We start from the raw sequence: 20,892 nt of genomic DNA on the forward strand, positions 1-20,892 counted from the left end.
GGGTAAGTCGCCATTTCTGTTCAACACGTTTTCTCCTGTTTTGTATATGTTCACCACTGTAAATAAGAGCACTGAAGCAAGTAAGGGTAAGTCGCCATTTCTGTTCAACACGTTTTCTCCTGTTTTGTATAGAGTAGGAAGTTAGGTTAGACGCTGTCTTTTCTTTGTTCCTTTTATATGATCAGGGTTTAGTTAGCGGGTGGGGTTTAAGTGTAGTTCCTTTTGTTTGTTGTTTTGGCCTGGGCTTACCCTGAAGTCACGCTTCGTCGGCATTCTGTACGTATTCATTGGGAGTTTGATTGTTCTGTAAATAAATTTGTGTCCACTCGTACTTTTGTGTGGCTTGTTTTATGTTACGCCCTTCGCGAGCCGTCTTCGGCACGTAACAGTTTAAAAATAGCGTGCGGTACGCCATTAGCGCATTGTTGTCATAGAGATGACAACAATAGTGGCAACATGGAAGATATTTGACTAAAAATGAAACAGAATTGAGCAATAGAAATGTAGTGTTTTTTTTTTTTTTTTGTAAAGTGCCATTTGCTCTGGGTCGGCAGAGAGGTGTGCCGTGGTCCGGTCGTGGACCGCGGTCCGCTAATTGAGGATGCCGGGTTTACATATTATCTACTGGAATCTGTTTACAGCATGAAAATGGACATATTTTTAATTTGCTGTAATTTAGGTAATGTTAAGATTAGGTTTTAAATTAAAATTCTTGCCATTAAACTGGACTCACACATAATTTAAAGCCACTTATAGGTGTGACCTTGATTATTTTCCGCACTTTAGACTTCACGTTTTTTCTTACCCTCATCAAAGCCCCACAGAAGTGGTTGTCGTGACAACCAGCACCCTTCTTCCCTTTTCGGTCATATGTGGAACAAGGGAGGGTAAAATTGCTGATGTCATACTCCCCGATAAGCTCCTCCAACGAGCCACATCTTGGAAAAAAAACGCAAAGAAAACACTGCACGTTTTGTTGTCCGCATCCAGACAATAACATATTGTGTGTCTCATAAGTGGAAACAAAAGGTCGTTACGAAAACAAGGCACTCAGTAGGTTGCGGACCTCTGCCGAGGCTCTACAACAATGTCTGTTAATGTGGTATAAGATAAAAGTAGGAGACAGTGTTTCTGTTAAATAGATGATTTGTTTATTAAAAGACACGCGCGTTACATTCATTGATGAGCTGCTATGATATTGCTTCATTGGCTTACGGTACAGAAACCATCTTTTACATTTGATGAGTCACATTCAAATCCGCTCCAGAGATGAGTAGCATGAGCACCGTGTGATGAATTTTCATTAACATAAGGAGGGAGGGGTTGGCATGCTGTGGGGGAAGGAGTGGGGCCAAAATGGGTCAGATAAAGGGGGGAAAGGGTTGAGTTTGGGAATTTTTTTGTTTTGTTTTCAATCATTACGTTTAACTCATTCAGTTTAACCCTTTATAAGGCTAACTCATTGACTGCCATTGACGACATGAAACCATTTTGACTGGTCGCGCTGGCAGCGATTATTCCAAATTGTCAGTTGCCTTATAAAGGGGTAATTGAATTAGGGTTGTGTGGCTGTGGAGTGTCAGGAGTTGGGCTGCGAAATTATGGGATTTTTTTTTTTAATCGGAAATTTTCCATGGGAATTTATGGAATGAACAAAGTTAAATATTAACTGCAGCAGATGTTTGTATTTGTCAACTGTTGTTAAGTATTGTTTTCAATAAGGACTAGTGCAAGAAAGTTTCATCATCATCTCTGTGAAATTCCGGTAAGTACAACACCATTTACCATTCCTTAACCACTGTAATGACTAGCAGATGACGATAGATGGCTTTAGATTTGAGATCAGCAAAGATTTTGAGGGCCAGAAATGCCAATATGGTAGAAGCCAGACAGGCATCTCATGCTAAAACACAATATGGATATGTATTGGTGTGTGTCATGGTAGGTAGTAAAAAGTGTGTCTCACAATCATGATCCATGCAGTTAATGATGTTAAACTCTAGTCACGCACTCCATGCACTTTTTTAATTGCATATCTGTAAAATAAATAATTATTTGGCCATCAAAGCCCTTCATCTGTTACTTTTGTGCTGTTTTAGTTTGTGGTGTCACAAAAAATATTAGCATCAAAGTCAATGTTTAGCTTTGGATACTTCTCTTCACAATATCCTATTGAACGTCCCATGGAAATTTTCCAGAAATATTTAATATGTTGATTATACTGTTATAATAAGAGACGTAGGGGTTAAATTAGCTATGAAGGAGCACTAAATGAAACACAGACATAGATATTTAGTATATATAGTTTTTTATATATATATATCTATGTGCAGGGCTGGGGGTGTTTGTGCATGTGTATGCCCAGGAGGTATGTATATATGTAGGGGTCGGGTTGTCTACTTGAACTGCTTGATGGGCGCGGGCACCTTGATGTCCTGGCCTTTCTCTAGTCTTTTCTCACACTCTACCAGGTAGTTGACGCCGTCCACTACCGTCTGAACCAACTGGACCTGCACAGAAGTTTGATTAATTGGTTATACGGAATATCTTAACGGTTTGGTTGCAATTGACAGCGATAGACGTTCAATCCATTTTGATTGGAAGCAGTGTTGTTTATGGCAGCCCTTTTATTTTCATCTTAGTTTTCTGGACGAAAATACTTATTACTCTTAGTCATATTTTATTCATTTCAAAATGTGCTTTTGTCTAGTTTTAGTCAACGAAAACTCAGATACATTTTGTCTAGCTTTAGTCGCAAATAATAGGTAATAGGTAACACTTTATTTGACAGCGGTGTCATAAGGCTGTCATAAGACCGTCATAATTATGACATGACACTATCGTGAGCATTACTGAATGCTTATGACAGATGTCATTTAGTGTCATCCGCCAAATTATGTCACTAACTCCATTTATGTCCAGCTCGGCTCTTTTACATCCATTCAAAAGTAGGATACTTTGCTGGATGACACTAAATGACAACTGTCATAGTCATTCATTAATGCTCATGACAGTGTCATGTCATAATTACAATTGTCTTATGTCAGTCTTACGGCACACTGTCAAATAAAGTGTTACCAAATTCCATAACTAGCAAATAATGAAACAACTGGAACAGTAACTGAAGAAATAATTAGCACAGAACATGAATTCTGATTGTTATTTACATCTGCAGTGCTGCAATGCATGCTAGGAGGCATGTTGGACAACAACAGTGTTGACAGCAGGTGGAAGCAGTGGTTGACTGTCTCCCCCAAGGGAGCAGTGTTGGCCAATGAAGCTTCTTGAAGCTTCATGGTGGTTCATTTGGTCTTATGAAAGACTTATGATGCTGCTGTCAAATAAAATGTTACCAGTTAATATCTGTGGTGGCTTGTCGTCAGGTGCGCCTTATAGTCCGAAAATTACGGTAACTATTTTTTGGGGTATGTTAGTGTTCCACTTCCCTTAGGTGGCGAAGAGTTTGAAGATTGTGATGTTTTCACACATTTAAAGTCAGCTTGTCCTCTACCTCAGACTGTCCCAGGCGGTCCAAATTGGATATGTCAAACGTTCCACCCACAGCAGCGGTATCTACGCCGCCTGTCCCTCTCTTCTGCAGGCGCAGATTGTCCAGGATCTTACTGAAGCGAGGGTCCTGGAGGAGTGACCAACAAACCAGCAAAAAAAATGAGGGAAAAGACCCTTTTAGCATTCTGTCATCCACAACAGTTACCTTGCTTAGTAGGGGCAATTTGACGTGGACGCCCGCCCGCAGTCCGGTGCCCAGGTTTGAGGGGCAAGTGAGGATGTAACCCAGACGCTCATTCCACATGAACTCCCAGCCTCGCTCTTGGATCAGGCGCTCCACCTGCACAGAGGAGAAACATCTAATTGAATACAGTGGCAGCCCACATAGTTGATACTAAATCCCACCTCATCTCCGGTTTATTTCTGTCCTCTCGTCTAAAAATCTCCCACATACAGTTGCAGACTGAGTCTAACCTCCTTGAGGCCTTTGCAGAACCTTTCAAACACTCTCTTCATGTTGCCTCCCTTCTCCATGGAGATGACCCTTGTGTGATCCTCCTCATTGATCCAAATCAGGAAGGTCTTGTCGTTGTTGTGCCTGCACAAGAGGAAAAAACATGTACAGTGGGGCAAATAAGTATTTAGTCACTGTCAACCTCTAATTGTGCAAGTTCTCCCACTTGAAAATATTAGAGAGGCCTGTAATTGTCAACATGGGTAAACCTCAACTATGAGAGACAGAATGTGGGAAAAAAACAGAAAATCTCATTGTTTGATTTTTAAAGCATTTATTTGCAAATCATGGTGGAAAATAAGTATTTGGTCAATGCCAAAAGTTCATCTCAATACTTTGTTATGTACCCTTTGTTGGCAATAATGGACGCCAAACGTTTTCTGTAACTCTTCACAAGCTTTTCACACACTGTTGCTGTTATTTTGACCCATTCCTCCATGCAGATCTGCTCTAGAGCAGTGATGTTTTGGGGCTGTCGTTTGGCAACACGGACTTTAAACTCCCTCCTCACCCCGTGGCATCAAAGTGATAACAAAAACGGTGAGCAAAAATCCCAGAGCCACACGGGGGGACCTAGTGAATGACCAACAGAGAGCTGAGACCACAGTAACAAAGGCTACCATCAGTAACACAATGCGCCACCAGGGACTCAAATCCTGCACTGCCAGACGTGTCCCACTGCTGAAGAAAGTACACGTCCAGGCCCGTCTGCGGTTTGCTAGAGAGCATTTGGATGATCCAGAAGAGGACCGGGAGAATGTGTTATGGTCAGATGAAACCAAAATAGAACTTTTTGGTAGAAACACAGGTTCTCGTGTTTGGAGGAAAAAGAATACTGAATTGCACAATGCCCACTGTGAAGCATAAGGGTGGAAACATAATGCTTTGGGCCTGTTTTTCTGCAAAGGGACCAGGACGACTGATCTTTGTAAAGGAAAGAATGAATGGGGCCATGTATCGAGAGATTTTGAGTGAAAATCTCCTTCCATCAGCAAGGGCATTGAAGATTAGACGTAGCTGGGTCTTTCAGCATGACAATGATCCCAAACACACAGCCAGGGCAACAAAGGAGTGGCTTCGTAAGAAGAATTTTAAGGTCCTGGAGTGGCCTAGCCAGTCTCCAGATCTTAACCCCATAGAAAATTTGTGGAGGAAGTTGAAAGTCCGTGTTGCCCAACGACAGCCCCAAAACATCACTGCTCTAGAGGAGATCTGCATGGAGGAATGGGCCAAAATACCAGCAACAGTGTGTGAAAAGCTTGTGAAGAGTTACAGAAAACGTTTGGCCTCCGTTATTGCCAACAAAGGGTACATAACAAAGTATTGAGATGAACTTTTGGTATTGACCAAATACTTATTTTCCACCCTGATTTGCAAATAAATTCTTTAAAAATCAAACAATGTGATTTTTTTTTTTTTTTTTCTCCACATTCTGTCTCTCATGGTTGAGGTTTACCCATGTTGACAATTACAGGTCCTGTAATATTTTCAAGTGGGACTACTTGCACAATTAGTGGTTGACTAAATACTTATTTCCCCCACTGTAGTAGATAGATACAGTACCTTCTTGAGACAGGGTGATGATGCTTACTCATTATTAAATATTAGTTATTCGCAACGTCACGGTTTCAAAACCGCAACATTTTCTGTCATACTGTCCCTATGGTATTAGCTATTTTTTACGTCCCAAAAATGCAAAAATCCCTCACTCGCAACTGCTAGACTTTTTGTTCAGTGTCAGTGAGTCAGCTGTGCTACACGATGGCTGGAGGAGGTGAAATTCCGGAACTTTTTTCCCCATTGAAGCAAACGAAATCGCTGGTATGGGAATACTTAGGTTACAGAAAAGTTACCGGCAGCCGCGGCTTAAAGGAGGAGGGCCAACCGACATGTAAAACATGTTTGCGGTGGGTGGCTGTCGAGAAGGCAATACCTCCAGTATGATTTCGCATTCATACAAAATTAAAGATTAGTAAACACTGTAATGTCATGAACGTTTCCAACCAACTACAAGAATGAACTCTAGCATGTTTAGTGTGTCTAGTGGTGGTAAAACATGTGTTTTTTCTCTCTGGGAACTGTTTGTGTTGAGAAAGTGTGTGTGTATAATGTAACCATGATTTGAGTCATACACACATGCTTTTTATGGAAAATAATTCAATCATTTTTGTTATGATTGTAATACTGTTGAGCTGTGGCTGTGTGTTTAGGCTCACCTAAAGGACTGCATTTATTTTCATTTTATTGAGAGTATTTCATTTTTTTTTCTAATCTATTTTAACTTTATACTTATGTTCCAGTTTGCTAATATGTTTTGAAAAATAAAAATCTTGTCCAATGAAAAAAGTTTTTTTTATTTTTTTTATTTAAACCAGATATCTCAAACTAACACATTTTAGAGCTGTAACTGCAATACCGTGATACCATGAAGTGATATTTTGACTTAAGGTTATCATGCAGTCAGAATCTCATACCGGCACATGCCTAGCCGATACCATTTTTTACCTCCTTATACCGATTCTGACATCGGCTGTGTGGTATCAGCAGATACCTTACTATAATTTACTTTATAAATACAACAGTTTTTGTAAAAAAAAAATCATGTTTTTCCTCACTAGACCAGGGTTGTGAAACTCATTTTGCTTCGCATGCCAAATTCATGGCAATTAGATCTCATTTGGGCCGGACTAATTTAGTTTTGGCCAAATAAGTTACTGGCTGCCATTAACGGCGCTCAATGTTCGCACTTCCCAGTCAAAATAGATTGGGCGTCTATCATTGTCAATGGCAGGTAATGAGTTAATTTTGCGTCACTTCCATGTAATTTTAAGATAATTACAGGTCACTTACTGCTTCCTGTTGATTTTGAGACAAGTTTTGGGTCACTTTCTTGTTAACGCATTGGCCGCAATTGACGGTGCTAGACGTCCAATCCATTTTGATCACACAAATAACACTCGATCACACAAATCTACGGTTTTACGATGCCGATGTCAAAATAAAAGCATGTAATTTTGTATGTACAGAATGAATGAGCTACAACGTGCCAGTCAGGCAGAACAGCCCCGATGCCAGCCTTCCACTTCAAATGGATTGGACGTCTACTAGTGATAAACACATTTATATTACAGGAGAAGGTTGATAGACATCCAATCATTTGGGGTCCAATCATCATTTTGGGAAGGGCAAACTCCTCTTTGTTTGATGGGGGCGTGCATAGCTGGCAACCATCTTGGGTAGGGCAACCAGCGACTGGAAACTAAATCTCAAAAAGTACATATTGCACAGCGTCGGCATGTTCTTTTTTAGTACACGACAATACCGAAGACGTCATTCTAGCGTCGTATCGGTACTGATTCTAGAACACGATCGGTGCAACACTATTACATGTAGTTGTTACAGCAAATGTTTATTTCTATGCTTGCATCGTATGAGTCAAGGTTAAAATAAATCAAAAGCAATGATGAATAATTTCCCACTTGTCGCTAAGATGTCACATGACCTGCTGGTTCTTTAAAAGTGACACAGTGGAAAGGAAAGAGAAAGCTGCCAAGGTGAATTATTAAGAGGAAAGAGATACGGCTGCCCGAGGAGGTTGGCGATTGATTCTGGCCGGCCTACGTGATGCATTGTCCTATATATTGGTGGGTACGAGATGAAACTCAAAGCTTCAGCAGCTTGGTATTCCTCCAGCATTGCTCAGCAAGAAAGAAACTGTGGCTGCAACGATGCCACAATAATAAAAAAAAATATATAATAATGAAATGAACAATCTTCATGTTTTTCATAGACTAAGAAGTTTGGATTACCTGTACTTTTTTGGACACTTAAAACATTTTTTTGTGGATTACACAATTACCCCGACTCCTGCAGCCCTTAGAATAAGTTGATTTTGAGACCCCTTGGTGTATACTGTTAATTTCTTTTTTAAAGAAGTAACGATTTTACCATCTCTGTAAAATCGCTTGAATAAAGATTCTTTTGGCACTTACCAAATACCTCGCGCGTCGGGCCAGTCACGGGCCATTCCTGCGCATGTCAGCAACGGGGACACCGGCTTGTCAAACAGGAAATGGTCCTAATGGAAAGAGATACATGAGTAATGACTGAAGCGTCACAATTGGGGCTATACTCAGACACACCAATAGCGAAAGACGTTCAATCCACTTTAAATGGGAGGTTCAAATGGACTGGACGTCTTTCGCAGTCAATGACTTTGATCATGCTTCTTCCTCACATCGATGAGTTGCTGTTGCTCCTGATCTGTCATCTGGGTCAAGCTGTAGTACCTCCCGGTCAGATCGCCCTTGAGACCAGCGAGGGCATCCACTACCACACGCTCCACTTCCCTGCGTTCTGCCCGGGTGCAGGCGGGGGGCAAGCTCAGCCCACGGATGCTGCGGCCTGTCCTAACCCGGGACGAAAGCACGTAGCGCTCGTCGAATAGACCAGACTGGAGCTGAAAACGAGAAGGAAACATCATGTCAGTGCAAAAATGCTAGAAAATTCCGGTTATTAAACTATTTACCTTGCTAGCGTCAAGATCGGTGGGGTGTTTCATGGTTTGGGGATCGTAGCCGTTGTGCCTCTCTTTGATGACGGGGTCAAGCAGATCCGCAAACACCTGAAAAACAAGTTCAAATGAACTACAACCGCCCGGTGCCCAAACTTGATGAGACACAATACTACCAACTTTAGGATAACTGGAGTAACTACATAGCAAAATCCACAATTTACCAATCCGAATGAATTAATCAGCCCTGAGAGATTATTTTTTTTTTTTTTTCTTAAATCAGGCATCAAGGATCGATGCATACATCCCTACAAATAAACCTACCAAATTTAATTCTGATCCGTCCACAAATAACCAGGTTTTAATCATCAAGCGACGACTGTATTTTCTGGTGACGTTGCCACTTTGGGTGTGTACAGCTTCAATCAAATAGTGTGAGTGTTCCAATATCCAACAACACTCGGACTTTCGCACAGCGTTTGGAGTGAATTGTTGAGTGCAGATTTATCTTTGTTGCTCAGACAGCCTTGCTACATTTGTGTGAAGGTGTGTTATTTACAGGTACATGCTGTCTTGTCAAAAGATACTTGGTTTCCCTATGGAAGAAAGATTTAAGGCTAACCATGAGTGGTTTGACCATAAACTTCATTGTACACAATAAAGGGCTATTCTATTCTATTCTATTGTATAGTAAGTTGTGATTGTGTATACCATTTATTAATAATCTATATATTATTTATAGTTTATTCTGCATGTTTTCCTCAAGTATTAAGTTTCTGATGTGACAATTGGGTGATTTATAATCTGTTGAAAACTTGCAGTAAATAAATTTTTTTAAAAAGTTGCTATTTTGGGCAAAAACTAGGTGATTATCTCTCATTTGGTGATTTTTGTGCATCTAGTGTAAAATCTGAGAATTTTATAGTCATTTTAAGCTTTGTTATACTTATATAAAAAAATACTTCATCTGGATTTTATAAGGGAATGACTTTGAATTTTTTGCTGCTGCTGCTCATGGAGACTCATATATGGCTAACGTAGGTGCCTGTTTAGGTTTTAGGTCAGTAGCAGTTTTGGTTTTGAAAATGTTTAAATTTGAAGTTTTTGAAAATAGGCACCCTACAGATCGGCCCCGTTTCCCGTGTCCTGTCACGTACTATGAACTCTATGGGTTTGACTGTGTTTGCTACGACGAAGCTGTTATGCTAGCACAGTGCTAGACATGTTCATTACCCAGATAGCAAACCGACGTTGAAAAGATGTTGGATCTTATATCGTTGAATCAACGTCACTTTTACACCCTCAATTAATGTTGTTTCAACGTTGAAATCCTTACAAAACATAAACATCATTTCAATTATTAATAATTAGATAATTAATTATTAGAACAACGCTGAATCAAAGTTATGTTTTCGACCAAAACGCCCGTTCATCCATAATTCAAAGACTTTTCAATCATATTTCCCGGTCAATCATAAATCAACTATTTGTCAACATTAGTTCATCAACTATAAAACAATGTTAACCCAACCATTGGCTGACATACCATAGAGCAACGTTGTTTCAACGTCACTTGACGTCGAAAATTTCGATGTCACCCATACTGATGATTTTGATGGAAAATCAACGTTTATTCAATGTCGGTCTGCTATCTGGGTAGGAACTAAGCTTATTCTGATTTTATGACCAAAGGAGGCCACATTCATCATGTTTGGTGCCTCTCCAGAAAAAACAAATTAAGGCTAGCCATGAGTAAGTTGACAAATTTAAAAAGAACAGATATCCACAGTGCGTTACCATCAAGCTGCTATGCTAGCACTGACAGCCGGTATTAGGAATTTTAAGAGGTCTTCTAAGAAGTCGAAGTAAAGTCGATTTTATTTTTTCTTCTATGTAAATGTAGCAACCTGGTTTATTTAGTTAAGCGCTAACATGTTTTTCTAGGGGTGTGACAAAATATCGAAATGGTGATATATCGTGATACTTTGTATCCCAAAAGGTTATCGATATGCTCCTGCCAAGAATGGAGATACCGTTTTAAATGGTAAATGGTAAATGGTGTTATACTTATTGTCACTGTTTAAAAAAAGGACCCAACAAGTTGCTACCAAAATCTTCCACCATAATAGTGTCTCAGTTACCTCTAAGGCTGCATTGGTGGTGCTCAACACCCAATCCATTTAGAGTGGGAACGTTTGTTCATTCGAAACCAGAGCATTTACAGTTATTCTGTCCGATTTTCAGGGCATTTACAGGTCACTTGCTGTTCATTTTAGGGCATTTACAGGTCATTTCCTGTTGAGTTTGAGTCAATGCCTATTCATTCGGGTGATTCCCAGGTCACTTCCTGTTCTGTAACTCAAAATAAACAGGAAGTGACCCATAAAATACCCCAAAATCAAAAAGGAAGTAACTAAAAATCAACATGTAAATGACCTTAAATGGCCAAAAATTACCTCATTGGTGCCTGGCATTGGCTGTATCTGACGGCCAGAGACGATGTTCAAGCTGTTTGAAGTGGGAGGGATGGCAGCGAATGAACAATCGCTGGCACCCTCCCAGTTCAAATGGATTGGACGTCTACTAGTGATAAAATCGTTCCAATTCACAGCAGGAGCTTGTTTTTCTGTTCATTAGTTGTTTGTAGAATATCCTACAATGATTTCATGACCAATGTATCGATAATCGTTGTATCGCCATATCGTCAGATCATCGTTATCGTGAGTTTTGTATCGCAAATCGTATTGTATCGTGAGGTACCAAGAGGTTCCCACTCCTAGTGTTTTTAGACTGGCTGTGAACAATGCAGCGGAATTGTGACACTGGATGTAATAAGCAGCCCACCTCGTAAGACTCCTCATCTCCGGCCACCATGCCGACCGTCTTGATGAAAGGGTGCCCAGGGTTGTCCACGCCTGTCTGGATGGCCTGGTCCAGTGTGTACCCGCTGGGCGTGACCTTGTCGCACAACTTGGCATAGATAGCGGGCGTCAGGTGGCTGGCCATGCAGTTGTTGTGTTTGCGCAGGTCGGGGTACTCCGCACTATGCAAACAAAAGACAGGAGGTAGATAGCAGTACGCTAATAGTAGTAGAGCTGGGAATCTTTGGGCACCTAACGATTCGATTACGATTACGATTCAGAGGCTCCGATTCGATTATAAAATGATTATTGATGCACCCCCCTCCCTTTTTTTTTTTTTTTTTTTAATGTTTTGTACATTAGTTCCAAAATTGTTCAAAAATACTCTCAGGCTAAACTACACTACTATTTCAGTATCAAGTTAACATATAGCAGTAAACAAATATACAAAAATAACATTAAATGTATCAGCAGCTTTAAACTACATTCAATTAATTTAATGTTGTGAATCAACCGTTAAATTTGTTAAAATTGCTCCCGTTATTCCATAATTTCCCTTTTGTCTACTTTCGACATGTGAAAGTTTTAAAACTATTTTAAAGATAGATTCAAGTCAATATTTTACCCATTTAGGAGTATTTTCGATAAAAGGTTAATTAGGTTTGCTTGGAAGGTTCGCTACAAAAGCCTTGCAGGGAAGTGTACTGCTTTAAGATGGCGGCCGTTTATAACGCCCGCATCTAGCTTTTTGTAGATGTGCTGCTAACAATACCAAATCTATATTGCATCTAGTCCTATATAAATGATATCCACCGTAACATTATATGGATGTACAGCTTTTCGGCAGCAGTCAGGTATGTTGTTGTGTTTTTTTATCTTGTTGAATGAGTTGAGCTAGATTCGTGAGTTGAGCATTGGCATTACCCGAGGGGCCGGGTAATGGGAAGCATGATGTTTAGCTACTCTCGCTCCGTTCTGTCCCGAAGACCGCGCGGCGCGCTGAATGTTGTGTACTCCCGCTTTACTTCGCATATTGTAATAATCGGAATTTGGATGTTTGTGAATCGTTCTCGAATCTTCCACGGCCGAATCGCGAATAATCTAAGAATCGGAAATTTTGCACACCTCTAAACAGTAGTATTAGTGTAATTCCTAAAATACATGAATACCAGGTACAAGAACCAATAAGTGCTTAACAACATTGTTCAACACAATGAACACACCACTTTTTCCTTGACTCCCACCATAGTCACAGTGAAGCCAAGTGCTGTATATGCTTCGTCATATTTCCTCGTCTGTTACATATTTTTTCATTTTCTCTTTTGAGGGTTTGTTTACTACACTTCATATCTTTTTTATGCTTGGTGCATAAAAGCTTGACACAAAAACCTAATACTCCACATGTATACTCTGATGATAAATATGGAATCCACTTTGACTGACAGGCTTACGGCTCTGCTGCTGTCTACTGTGAGGAGGCTGATGCAGCCGTTCTTTTAATATCCTGCTTATCCACTACAGCATTTGTGTCAAAGTCAAGGCCCTCCACGTCAGCAAACCAAGGATTTCTACTTCATATTTTTTGCGAGACGGATTTTAATTGGTGTCGGGAATAATAGCCAAACAATATTTTTCCTTTCAAGATTAATGCAGTGCACCTGCTGCCACCCTTACCAAAGCTTATCTATGCAAGATTACACTCAAGCAATGTCAACTCTATCAAGTTCAAAGGCTAATTTATAGTTGATTTTATGTCCGTAGTAAGATTCCGGCCTATTGTTTCCAATATTTGATTATCATAACTGTTTGGTCTCCCTATAGCGCTTCTTGTGATATAAAAACAATTTGAAACACATAGCAAGAGGAAACTATCTAATGATAATGATACTTTTTTTTCCTTTAGGTTTTGAATGTAATGTTAACACATCTGTGTGTCTGTTCCACTTCTAGCTGGCAGATAATGTATTCCTAATCTCTTGATACGTGCAGCTTTGTAATACATTGCAGACGTGCCTCGGGACACGTACACATATTAATCAATACAGTGTCAGCAGAAGGTCATAAAACACTAAGGATAGGCAAAGTGAGCAACTCATGTTAATCTCATTTATATCATGTTAGCTAGCTAGGGTTTTGCTATTTTCTACATATGAACATAAAACAAAAAGAAAATAATGGACATTTCGCTGTTTTAAATCAACTTAAAACTCATTGGTTGCCGTTGACGGTGCTAGACGTCCAATCCATTTTGACGGGGAGGGATGGCAGCAATCGAAATCAATAGAATAGTCTCTTGTTAACTCGTTGGCTTTCATTGATGGTGCTAGTTTCCTAGTCATAATTAATTGGACATCTAGCACCGTCAATGGCAGAAACATGAGCATTCACAGCCAGTCTTCATAGTTTCAATGAATTAAATGAATTGGACGTCTATTGTTGTCAAGAGCAGACAATTTGAATGGCAACATTGATAAAAGCGGAGATGGCAAACTTTTTAATGACTGTTTCTTTCTTATTAAGAATACTACCAAACTAAATAAAAACTCATAACTAAAACAAGCATGGGTCTTTATTGAAGTAGCTATTAATCTCAGCATGCTAACATTCGCCTGTGGCCCTTTATGACATCTAAGAACAGCATTCCCTTGGTATATGAGTCATATAAAGCTAATTACGTAATCATTCTCCCATTTTAATATTAGAAGATGAATTTTATATTGGTATTTAGTCCACAAAATATTTTAAAATACGTTAATTAGCATTTCAGTGTTTAAAACTGTAACAGCTGGTCAACCACTGCCAAATTCGCGCTCTTTCCGACGCATACTTTTAATTAAACAACCGTGAACACGGATAAAAATAATCTAAAAAATAATTATATAATTGTATTTTTTTTTATTTATTTACAGATAAAGGCTCGTAAATGCAATTACCTGGCGGGGTACAGCTTGCGCCCCGATGTTCCAGCGCTGACGTGCTGCCGGTGCAGCAAAAATCCGGCCGTCAGAGAGCCGCCGACCACCGAGAGGATTCCAATGTTGCGTTTGGAGGACAAAACCCTGGAGAAGTTGCTGGCCATTTTTGGAAATATCTGAAATGACTTAAACACGGGGACGGAGAAGGGAAAGAACTAGGGCAGGTGGATGTGAACGGTGGTGCTGATGGAGAGACTGTAATGGAACGAAAACGACTAGGAGCGGTTTGACGTCAAGTTTTGTAGCAGCATCAGCGCTACACCGGATACCCGCTTTCAAAATAAGATATATAAACTCACGACACCGCCTTTTCGCATGCTATAGGAAACAAAACATATGAGTATTTGTGTTTTGCGTCAAATAATTTGCAATGGTTTAAATGTACGGAATTTGTTTGTCTGTTACGACGGTTTACGTTAATTAAAAATGTTAAATGTCTTCTTGTGAAAAGACCAGACCAATAAAGACTTTTCTGAATATGACTGACTTGACAATGGTAGAACGTGGTATGAATTTTGAAGGGCATCGTTTGCAAATGGTGCAGAAAGCAGTGACTCTCCAAATTTCCCAAAATACATCACATCCTGAATATTCAAATGAGTTACTGCCCGCAAATAATGTATTAAAAATGGTTTGACAGATTAGCACTGTGGCAACAATGCATGACAAATGGGTCCATTGTTACAATTGTAATTTATTACAAGAGTAAAAGAGCTGGTTCTTTTAAATATAGTAACGTTTACCGTACGTAACAATGTATATAACATCGAATTATATTTTGGTTCATGTAGGCCACAATATTTACATTTATTAGAACACGATAGTTTAATGTCATAGTATTTAACTAATTTCCTGCCATTTACAATGACAGACTTCCAATATATTTTGACTGAGAGGGGCAAATGAACATTCAAATACGTTAGTTTGAACGAGCTGTTAGTTGACAAAGTCATATTTACATAGTAATAATGAAATGGTAAACAAATTTAGGAAATTATGCTCTTAAGGGAGAAAGCAGTGATCTCCCAAACAAGTTAGTACTGAAATCAAATGGGGATTTGTGCTCTGTCCAGTCACAAGAGTGGCAATAATTCCAGGCCACTCCTTCTAATTCAGTACATGAGCTCCTTATCAAGCCATCAGGACTCGGGATCAAGGTTTAACATTGTATTGAAGCGGGGACGTGAACATTATTGCGTGGGCGATTAGTTTCAAGCATTAAGATTAAACCACTCGCAATTGGTGGTTAAATATTAGGGCCATAGTAAAATATGATTAATAGCTTTGTAATTTATTAATCTTTATTAATCGCAAAGCGATATTTGTCCAAAAAAGCAACAGTTTATTAATTTGAACCTCTGGGTATCTTACAATACGATTTGTTATAAAAGGCTAACGATAACTATGTACTCAGGATAAGGCGATACAATTATCGATACATTGGTAAGGAAATCATTCTAGAATATTCTACAAAACAACAAATAATCAGAAAGCAAGCCATTTTCAACCTTCTGCTGTGGACTGGAATTAGCATGAGACTGGCATGTTATTTTGCCTCATTCAAATCTTAATATCTGAACATTTAAATATGTAAACTGTAGTGCAATCACATTCTTAAATGAATGGCTTCTGGTTTTTTAAATGTAAATAAACCAATCTATGGTGATAAAACAACAAAATTGCAATAACTGCATTAACCATCAAAGTGAAGTCTAACTGTAACTGTAGTCTTGAAACAAATCTGAATAAGGAAAAACATTGCAATAAAATAATGCAAACTGGTTAAACTAGTAGCTGAGATCTGTCATGACTGAACATCGCTTCAATGATATCTGGCGCCATCTAGTGTCGTGAATGGGTATAATGTCTAGACCGCAAATATAAGACGACCCCTCTTTTTCAGTCTTATTTCAATGCAAAAAAACACCGTCTTATATTTGGGCCAATACGGTAGTTCATCACTATAGATGTCTATTCCGTTTGCACAGGGAGGGTGAACATTCGTTTATTCGCTGCCATCCCTCCCACTTCAAACAAATTGGACGTATATGGCCGTCAATGGAAGCCAATGCCAGGCAATTATTTTAATTTTGGGGCATTTCAGATCATTTCCTGTTGCTTCATTTTCCTTTTGGGGCATTTACGGGTCACTTCCTCTCGATTTTGCGATTTTTCCAGGTCACTTATTCTAACGGAAGATTTTGGTTGCAACCTGTTGGTTCCTTTAAAAAACAAAAAACAGTGACACCTTTTTAAAACGATATATCAATTCTTGGTGGGAGCATATCGATAACCTTCTGGGCTACAAAGTATATAGTATAGTATAGTATAGTATAGTATAGTATAGTATAGTATAGTATAGTATAGTATAGCCAGGGGTCGCGTTAACCGAATATTTTCCGTCGTTGACCAGTTTTTTAAAACGGTGACGGAAAAAACTGAAGTCCGTCCGTCATTTTGACAGGTTGCAATTCACACCCCAGACCACAGGGTGGCGAGTGAGCATATTAATTAGCTATTGTCTCTCTTAATGCATGACGTCGTTGGCTATTCTGTCAGAATATTGTAGCGTCACTGCGGTCTGGCGGGGGCACCGTGATTGACACATCAACGCGAGGTTCTTATTGGTACACCCGGTGTGCCATCGCGTCATCCAATTGGTGGACTAGATTGCCGCCTGAGTATAGACCCCAATCACATGACGTCACAACTCCGCCCCCCTGACTGGACCCGCCATATTGTGTGTCAGCTCGTCGTGTTTACACATTACCGCTACGTACATGCCTCCTATTACGGCGTGTTTTTCTGCTCGTTAACATTAATAATCAAAATGGTGAAGGCGTGTGTGGCGGTTGGTTGCAGTAACAGAGAAGATAGACGGAGAGACTTGAAGTCCTACCGTATTCTGAGAGACCCGAAGAGGAGAGCGAGATGGACTGCTGTAATTCGACAAGAAATCTGGGCACCAAACGATCACCACAGACTATGTAGTAGTCATTTTATATCTGGTAAGATGCATTTAATATATATATTTAGAAGATTTTGGGCTGACAACCACAATTAAGATCATTGTGTGACGTTGGTGATTGGGGTCTATATAGTTGCCTCTTTTTCATTAGGGGCGGAGTTGTTGTTTTGTTGGTGTTGTTGGCGGTAAGCAGAGTAAAAAGAGGGAGAAAAATACCACGACTTCCGTGTCTAGTTTTTCGCCGCCAAGCAAGCGTTACAATATCAATTAAAAATGAATGAAAACTAAATACAATTGAATATGTCATCATTATCATTTTAAAAATTTAAGTGACGGGTAAAAATAGATTATGACTGGATTTTTATGACCCTGTCAGTCAAAATGACAGACAACGAAAATGTCTAGCGCAACCTCTGAAGCACCTTTAAAAAAAAAAAAAAAAGTCACACGCCTAAGTAGACTCTGGTAAAAAGGGATTTGCATGTCAATTATTAAGGGTTCAAAAAATCTGGACAGTGAACAATGATTTGCAGTAAAAATGCCAGCGTCAAAACGCTTTTGTCTGTAAAATTGAAAAGTTGTAGACCCCAAAATAAAAAGATTTCCAACCATTTCAGAAGAACATTGACGAATGAGCACATTTGCAGCGTCGACAAAAACAACGCCAACTTGATGATGATAAAAAAAAAGTACATTATTCTCAATAATGATACAAATCTGTAAACCACGAACTGTATGTTAAAAAAAAAAAAAAAAAAAAAATTCAGAGTTTAAGACGACGCTCGCCAAGCTAAATGCTAATACGAATACTACGTTAACGGCACGAATTACAGCAGCGTGCAATTCTCACTCAGCACGGAACTTTAAAGGCTAAGGTAACATTGCATATTCTCTCTCGCCAAGGAAAGAAAACGATTCTTACCATGTGTTTCAAGCAAGTTAGCAAGGCTGGGGTGGATACCGGTGAGTAGGTGGGGGCCAGTGCTGTCAATCTTACTTTAAAAAAGTAATTAATTTAGTTAAAAATTGCTTCTCCCAAAAAGCAATTGCGTTATAACTCAATTACCTGAACGTAAGAGTAATTAGTTACTTGGCAAAGTAACTGGTGATAATTTTCATGTCCCCCCCCCCTTCAAAAAAAAAAAAAAAAATTAAAAAAACTTGGGTCCCACTATGTCAAGTTTAAAAGGTTTTTGGGACAATTGGCCCAACCCCAATTCTTTACCCTGAATCAACCGTTAAAAGTTGTTAAAATATCTCCCATTATTGCATTAGTTCCCTTCTATCTACTTTTGACATGTGGAAGTTTTAAAACTGTTTCATCATTTAAAGATAGATTCAAGTCAAGATTTTGCCGATTTAGGAGTATTTGAGATAAAAAGTTACTTAGGTTCGCTAGGAAGGTTCTCTACAACAGAGCCTTCCTAAGAAGTCTACTGCTTTAAGATGGCGGCTGTTTACTAATGCATCTAGTTCCTATACTGTACATGTTGCTAACGCCCCCATGTCTGTCATTTCACATCTAGTTCTATATATGTTATATCTACCATTTCTACCATATCATGTGTGCGTAGTTTGTAGGCTATCGGCTACAGTCAGGTTTTATTGGAGACACCTAGCATCGTGTTTGCTCGGCGTCACAACTTTTTTGCCTCCTCCCCACTCCTGTTCTGTCGTCTCGGTGAGTCAGTCTTCCTCAGACTTTTATCGCGTCATTCAACCAATATAGCAATGCATAGTAGCGCACCCCTTTCCATCCTCAGGAACGGTAACGGCATTGCCAAGATGAGAAAATTAATTAGATTACTCACTACTGAAAAAAATAACGCCGTTAGTAACACAGTTATATTCTAACGCCGTTATTAACAACACTGGTGGGGGCATAGCACATCATGTGGGTGACACAACTAAACACCGTTACAATGCAGGCTAACTACTCGTACAATAAGAAAATGTCACATTGCTAGCATTTTACAGAAACTATGGCGTATTTTCGTCTTGTTAGACGAAAACTGGCATTCATCATGTTACGTTTTAGTCTCCCAAGACCTGTTTTTAGTTCGTTATGGTGCCTTCGTCATGGAAAAAAATTGTTCATCAACTAAATATTTTCGTTATCGTCATCGTTGACGAAAACAACGAGCTAAGAAAATTGTGCACTGACGAAGTCTGAGCGTTTGGAACCTGTGATTAAAATGCATTCATTTTTTTACCTGGTTAATTTTCAGTAATGAATCAGTTAAACTCCCATCATTAGTGAATAGACAATAGCAGCAAATTGATTGTGAAAAACAACATTTATTTACAAGACTGTATAGAATATCTACATTACAAATAAAAGCTTCAAATGTTCCCTTTGACTTAAAATCTGATCATTTGGAAAACTATAGCAACAAATAAATAATCATTTACAAAATTACAAATTAAGACCAACGATTTTGAGATAAAACCAAATTCAATTTAAAGGCAAGTTTGCTAAATGTGGGACATTCACATGTTTGAAGTGTTGACTTGAAAAACCCTTCACATGCGCCATCAAAAGCACTCTGACGGACAAAGAAAGAAGTCTTCAGTTTCAACTGTGGGCGCATCAGTGGAGCAACCGTTTCCTGCTGCAAGAGCGCCGAGCGGGTTGAAAGGGAGAGACCGCCACGTCGGTTTGCGTCCTCTTCTCGGACGGCGCTTCGTCTATTAGAATTGGCAAGGACAAGATTGAAATGGAGCTGTTATGTTGATTTTAAAAGCGAAGAAGTACTGACAGTAACAGAGTAGAAGTAGAAGAATATGCATGTGAATGTTGGATTTCTTATCTAATCATTATTTTGAGGGTTAAATGCCACGACGTGATGTTAGCTTGGCGCAGAAAATGATGTTTTACCTTTCAAGTGAGGCGTTCTCTTCCTTGTGGAGGCGGGGTTTCCCTTAAAGAGGAGTGGAGACTGCGTGAGGGCCAAAATCCCACTGGCCGTGACTGACTTCCTTACCGTGGAACCGGGAGGTGTCACTGCTGTTAGAAATAGTGTAGCTTAAAATTTCGTTTAAACATTTGAATGTATTATTACGACAAATTTTTTTTTGTATACATTCACTGCATTGATGGTGATAGATGTCCCATCGTTTTGGACTGTGAGGGTGGCAGCAATTGAGCGATCTGATGAGTACATTTATTTGAAAAGAAAAACACAGGTGTCAAACTCAAGCTCTGGGGGCCAGAATTAGCCCGTCACAAAATTTTGAGTGGCCCGCGAACGTAATCACGTGTATTGACGTCATGTCTTTCAAATGAGAGAATATTTGCATTTTAAAATTTAAAACTTTTAATTACAAAGAGAATTTTTATGTTGTTTCTAAGTTTTTGTTGTTGTAATTTTACCTTTTCCCTTTTTATTTAAAAATATAAAATAAATAAAAATGAAAAACATCTGCACATTTACTGTTTTTTCCTTTTGTATATTTAGAAAATGTAATTAAAGAAAAAAAAATCTTTAAAAAAAACGTAAAAAAACTAAAAAATACATTTACATTTTTTGTCAGTTTTTTTTAAAGAAAAA

At 39.1% G+C, this 20,892-nt stretch overlaps 2 protein-coding genes across 4 annotated transcripts in view; both read right to left on the reverse strand.

Moving 5' to 3' along the window:
• Positions 1-1,118: 1,118 nt before the first annotated feature.
• ckmt1 (creatine kinase, mitochondrial 1) lies at positions 1,119-14,610 on the reverse strand. The gene is made up of 9 exons (XM_057837581.1): positions 14,332-14,610; positions 11,382-11,580; positions 8,553-8,648; positions 8,262-8,483; positions 8,017-8,102; positions 3,985-4,108; positions 3,716-3,850; positions 3,512-3,637; positions 1,119-2,510 (listed from the first exon to the last, which is right to left on the reverse strand). The coding sequence occupies exons 1-9, from the start codon at positions 14,475-14,477 to the stop codon at positions 2,397-2,399; spliced, it is 1,248 nt and encodes a 415-aa protein (XP_057693564.1). The 5' UTR covers positions 14,478-14,610; the 3' UTR covers positions 1,119-2,396.
• A 5,024-nt stretch (positions 14,611-19,634) lies between these two features.
• ticrr (TopBP1-interacting, checkpoint, and replication regulator) overlaps positions 19,635-20,892 on the reverse strand; it is a 32,157-nt gene continuing 30,899 nt past the window's right edge. For 2 of the 3 annotated variants that reach the window (XM_057835612.1, XM_057835609.1), the window contains exons 20-21: positions 20,220-20,348; positions 19,635-20,029 (exon numbers count right to left, since the gene is read on the reverse strand). In XM_057835612.1, coding sequence (XP_057691595.1) covers positions 19,932-20,029; positions 20,220-20,348 — 227 coding nt within the window. In that variant the 3' untranslated portion in view covers positions 19,635-19,931. The remainder of the gene's footprint in view (positions 20,030-20,219; positions 20,349-20,892) is intronic. The other variant, XM_057835611.1, reaches the window with a different exon arrangement.

The sequence above is a fragment of the Corythoichthys intestinalis genome, chromosome 5 (genome assembly GCF_030265065.1).
Source record: "Corythoichthys intestinalis isolate RoL2023-P3 chromosome 5, ASM3026506v1, whole genome shotgun sequence".
In the NCBI taxonomy this organism is placed as follows: Eukaryota; Metazoa; Chordata; class Actinopteri; order Syngnathiformes; family Syngnathidae; genus Corythoichthys; species Corythoichthys intestinalis.

Coding starts and splice junctions, on each gene's coding strand:
- ckmt1 (XM_057837581.1), bottom strand. CDS start 14,477: ATGGCCAGCAACTTCTCCAGGGTTTTGTCCTCCAAACGCAACATTGGA. Junction 11,581..14,331: donor CGCAAGCTGTACCCCGCCAG/GTAATTGCATTT, acceptor TTGTTTGCATAG/TGCGGAGTACCCCGACCTGC. Junction 4,109..8,016: donor CCCGACGCGCGAGGTATTTG/GTAAGTGCCAAA, acceptor CCTCTTGTGCAG/GCACAACAACGACAAGACCT.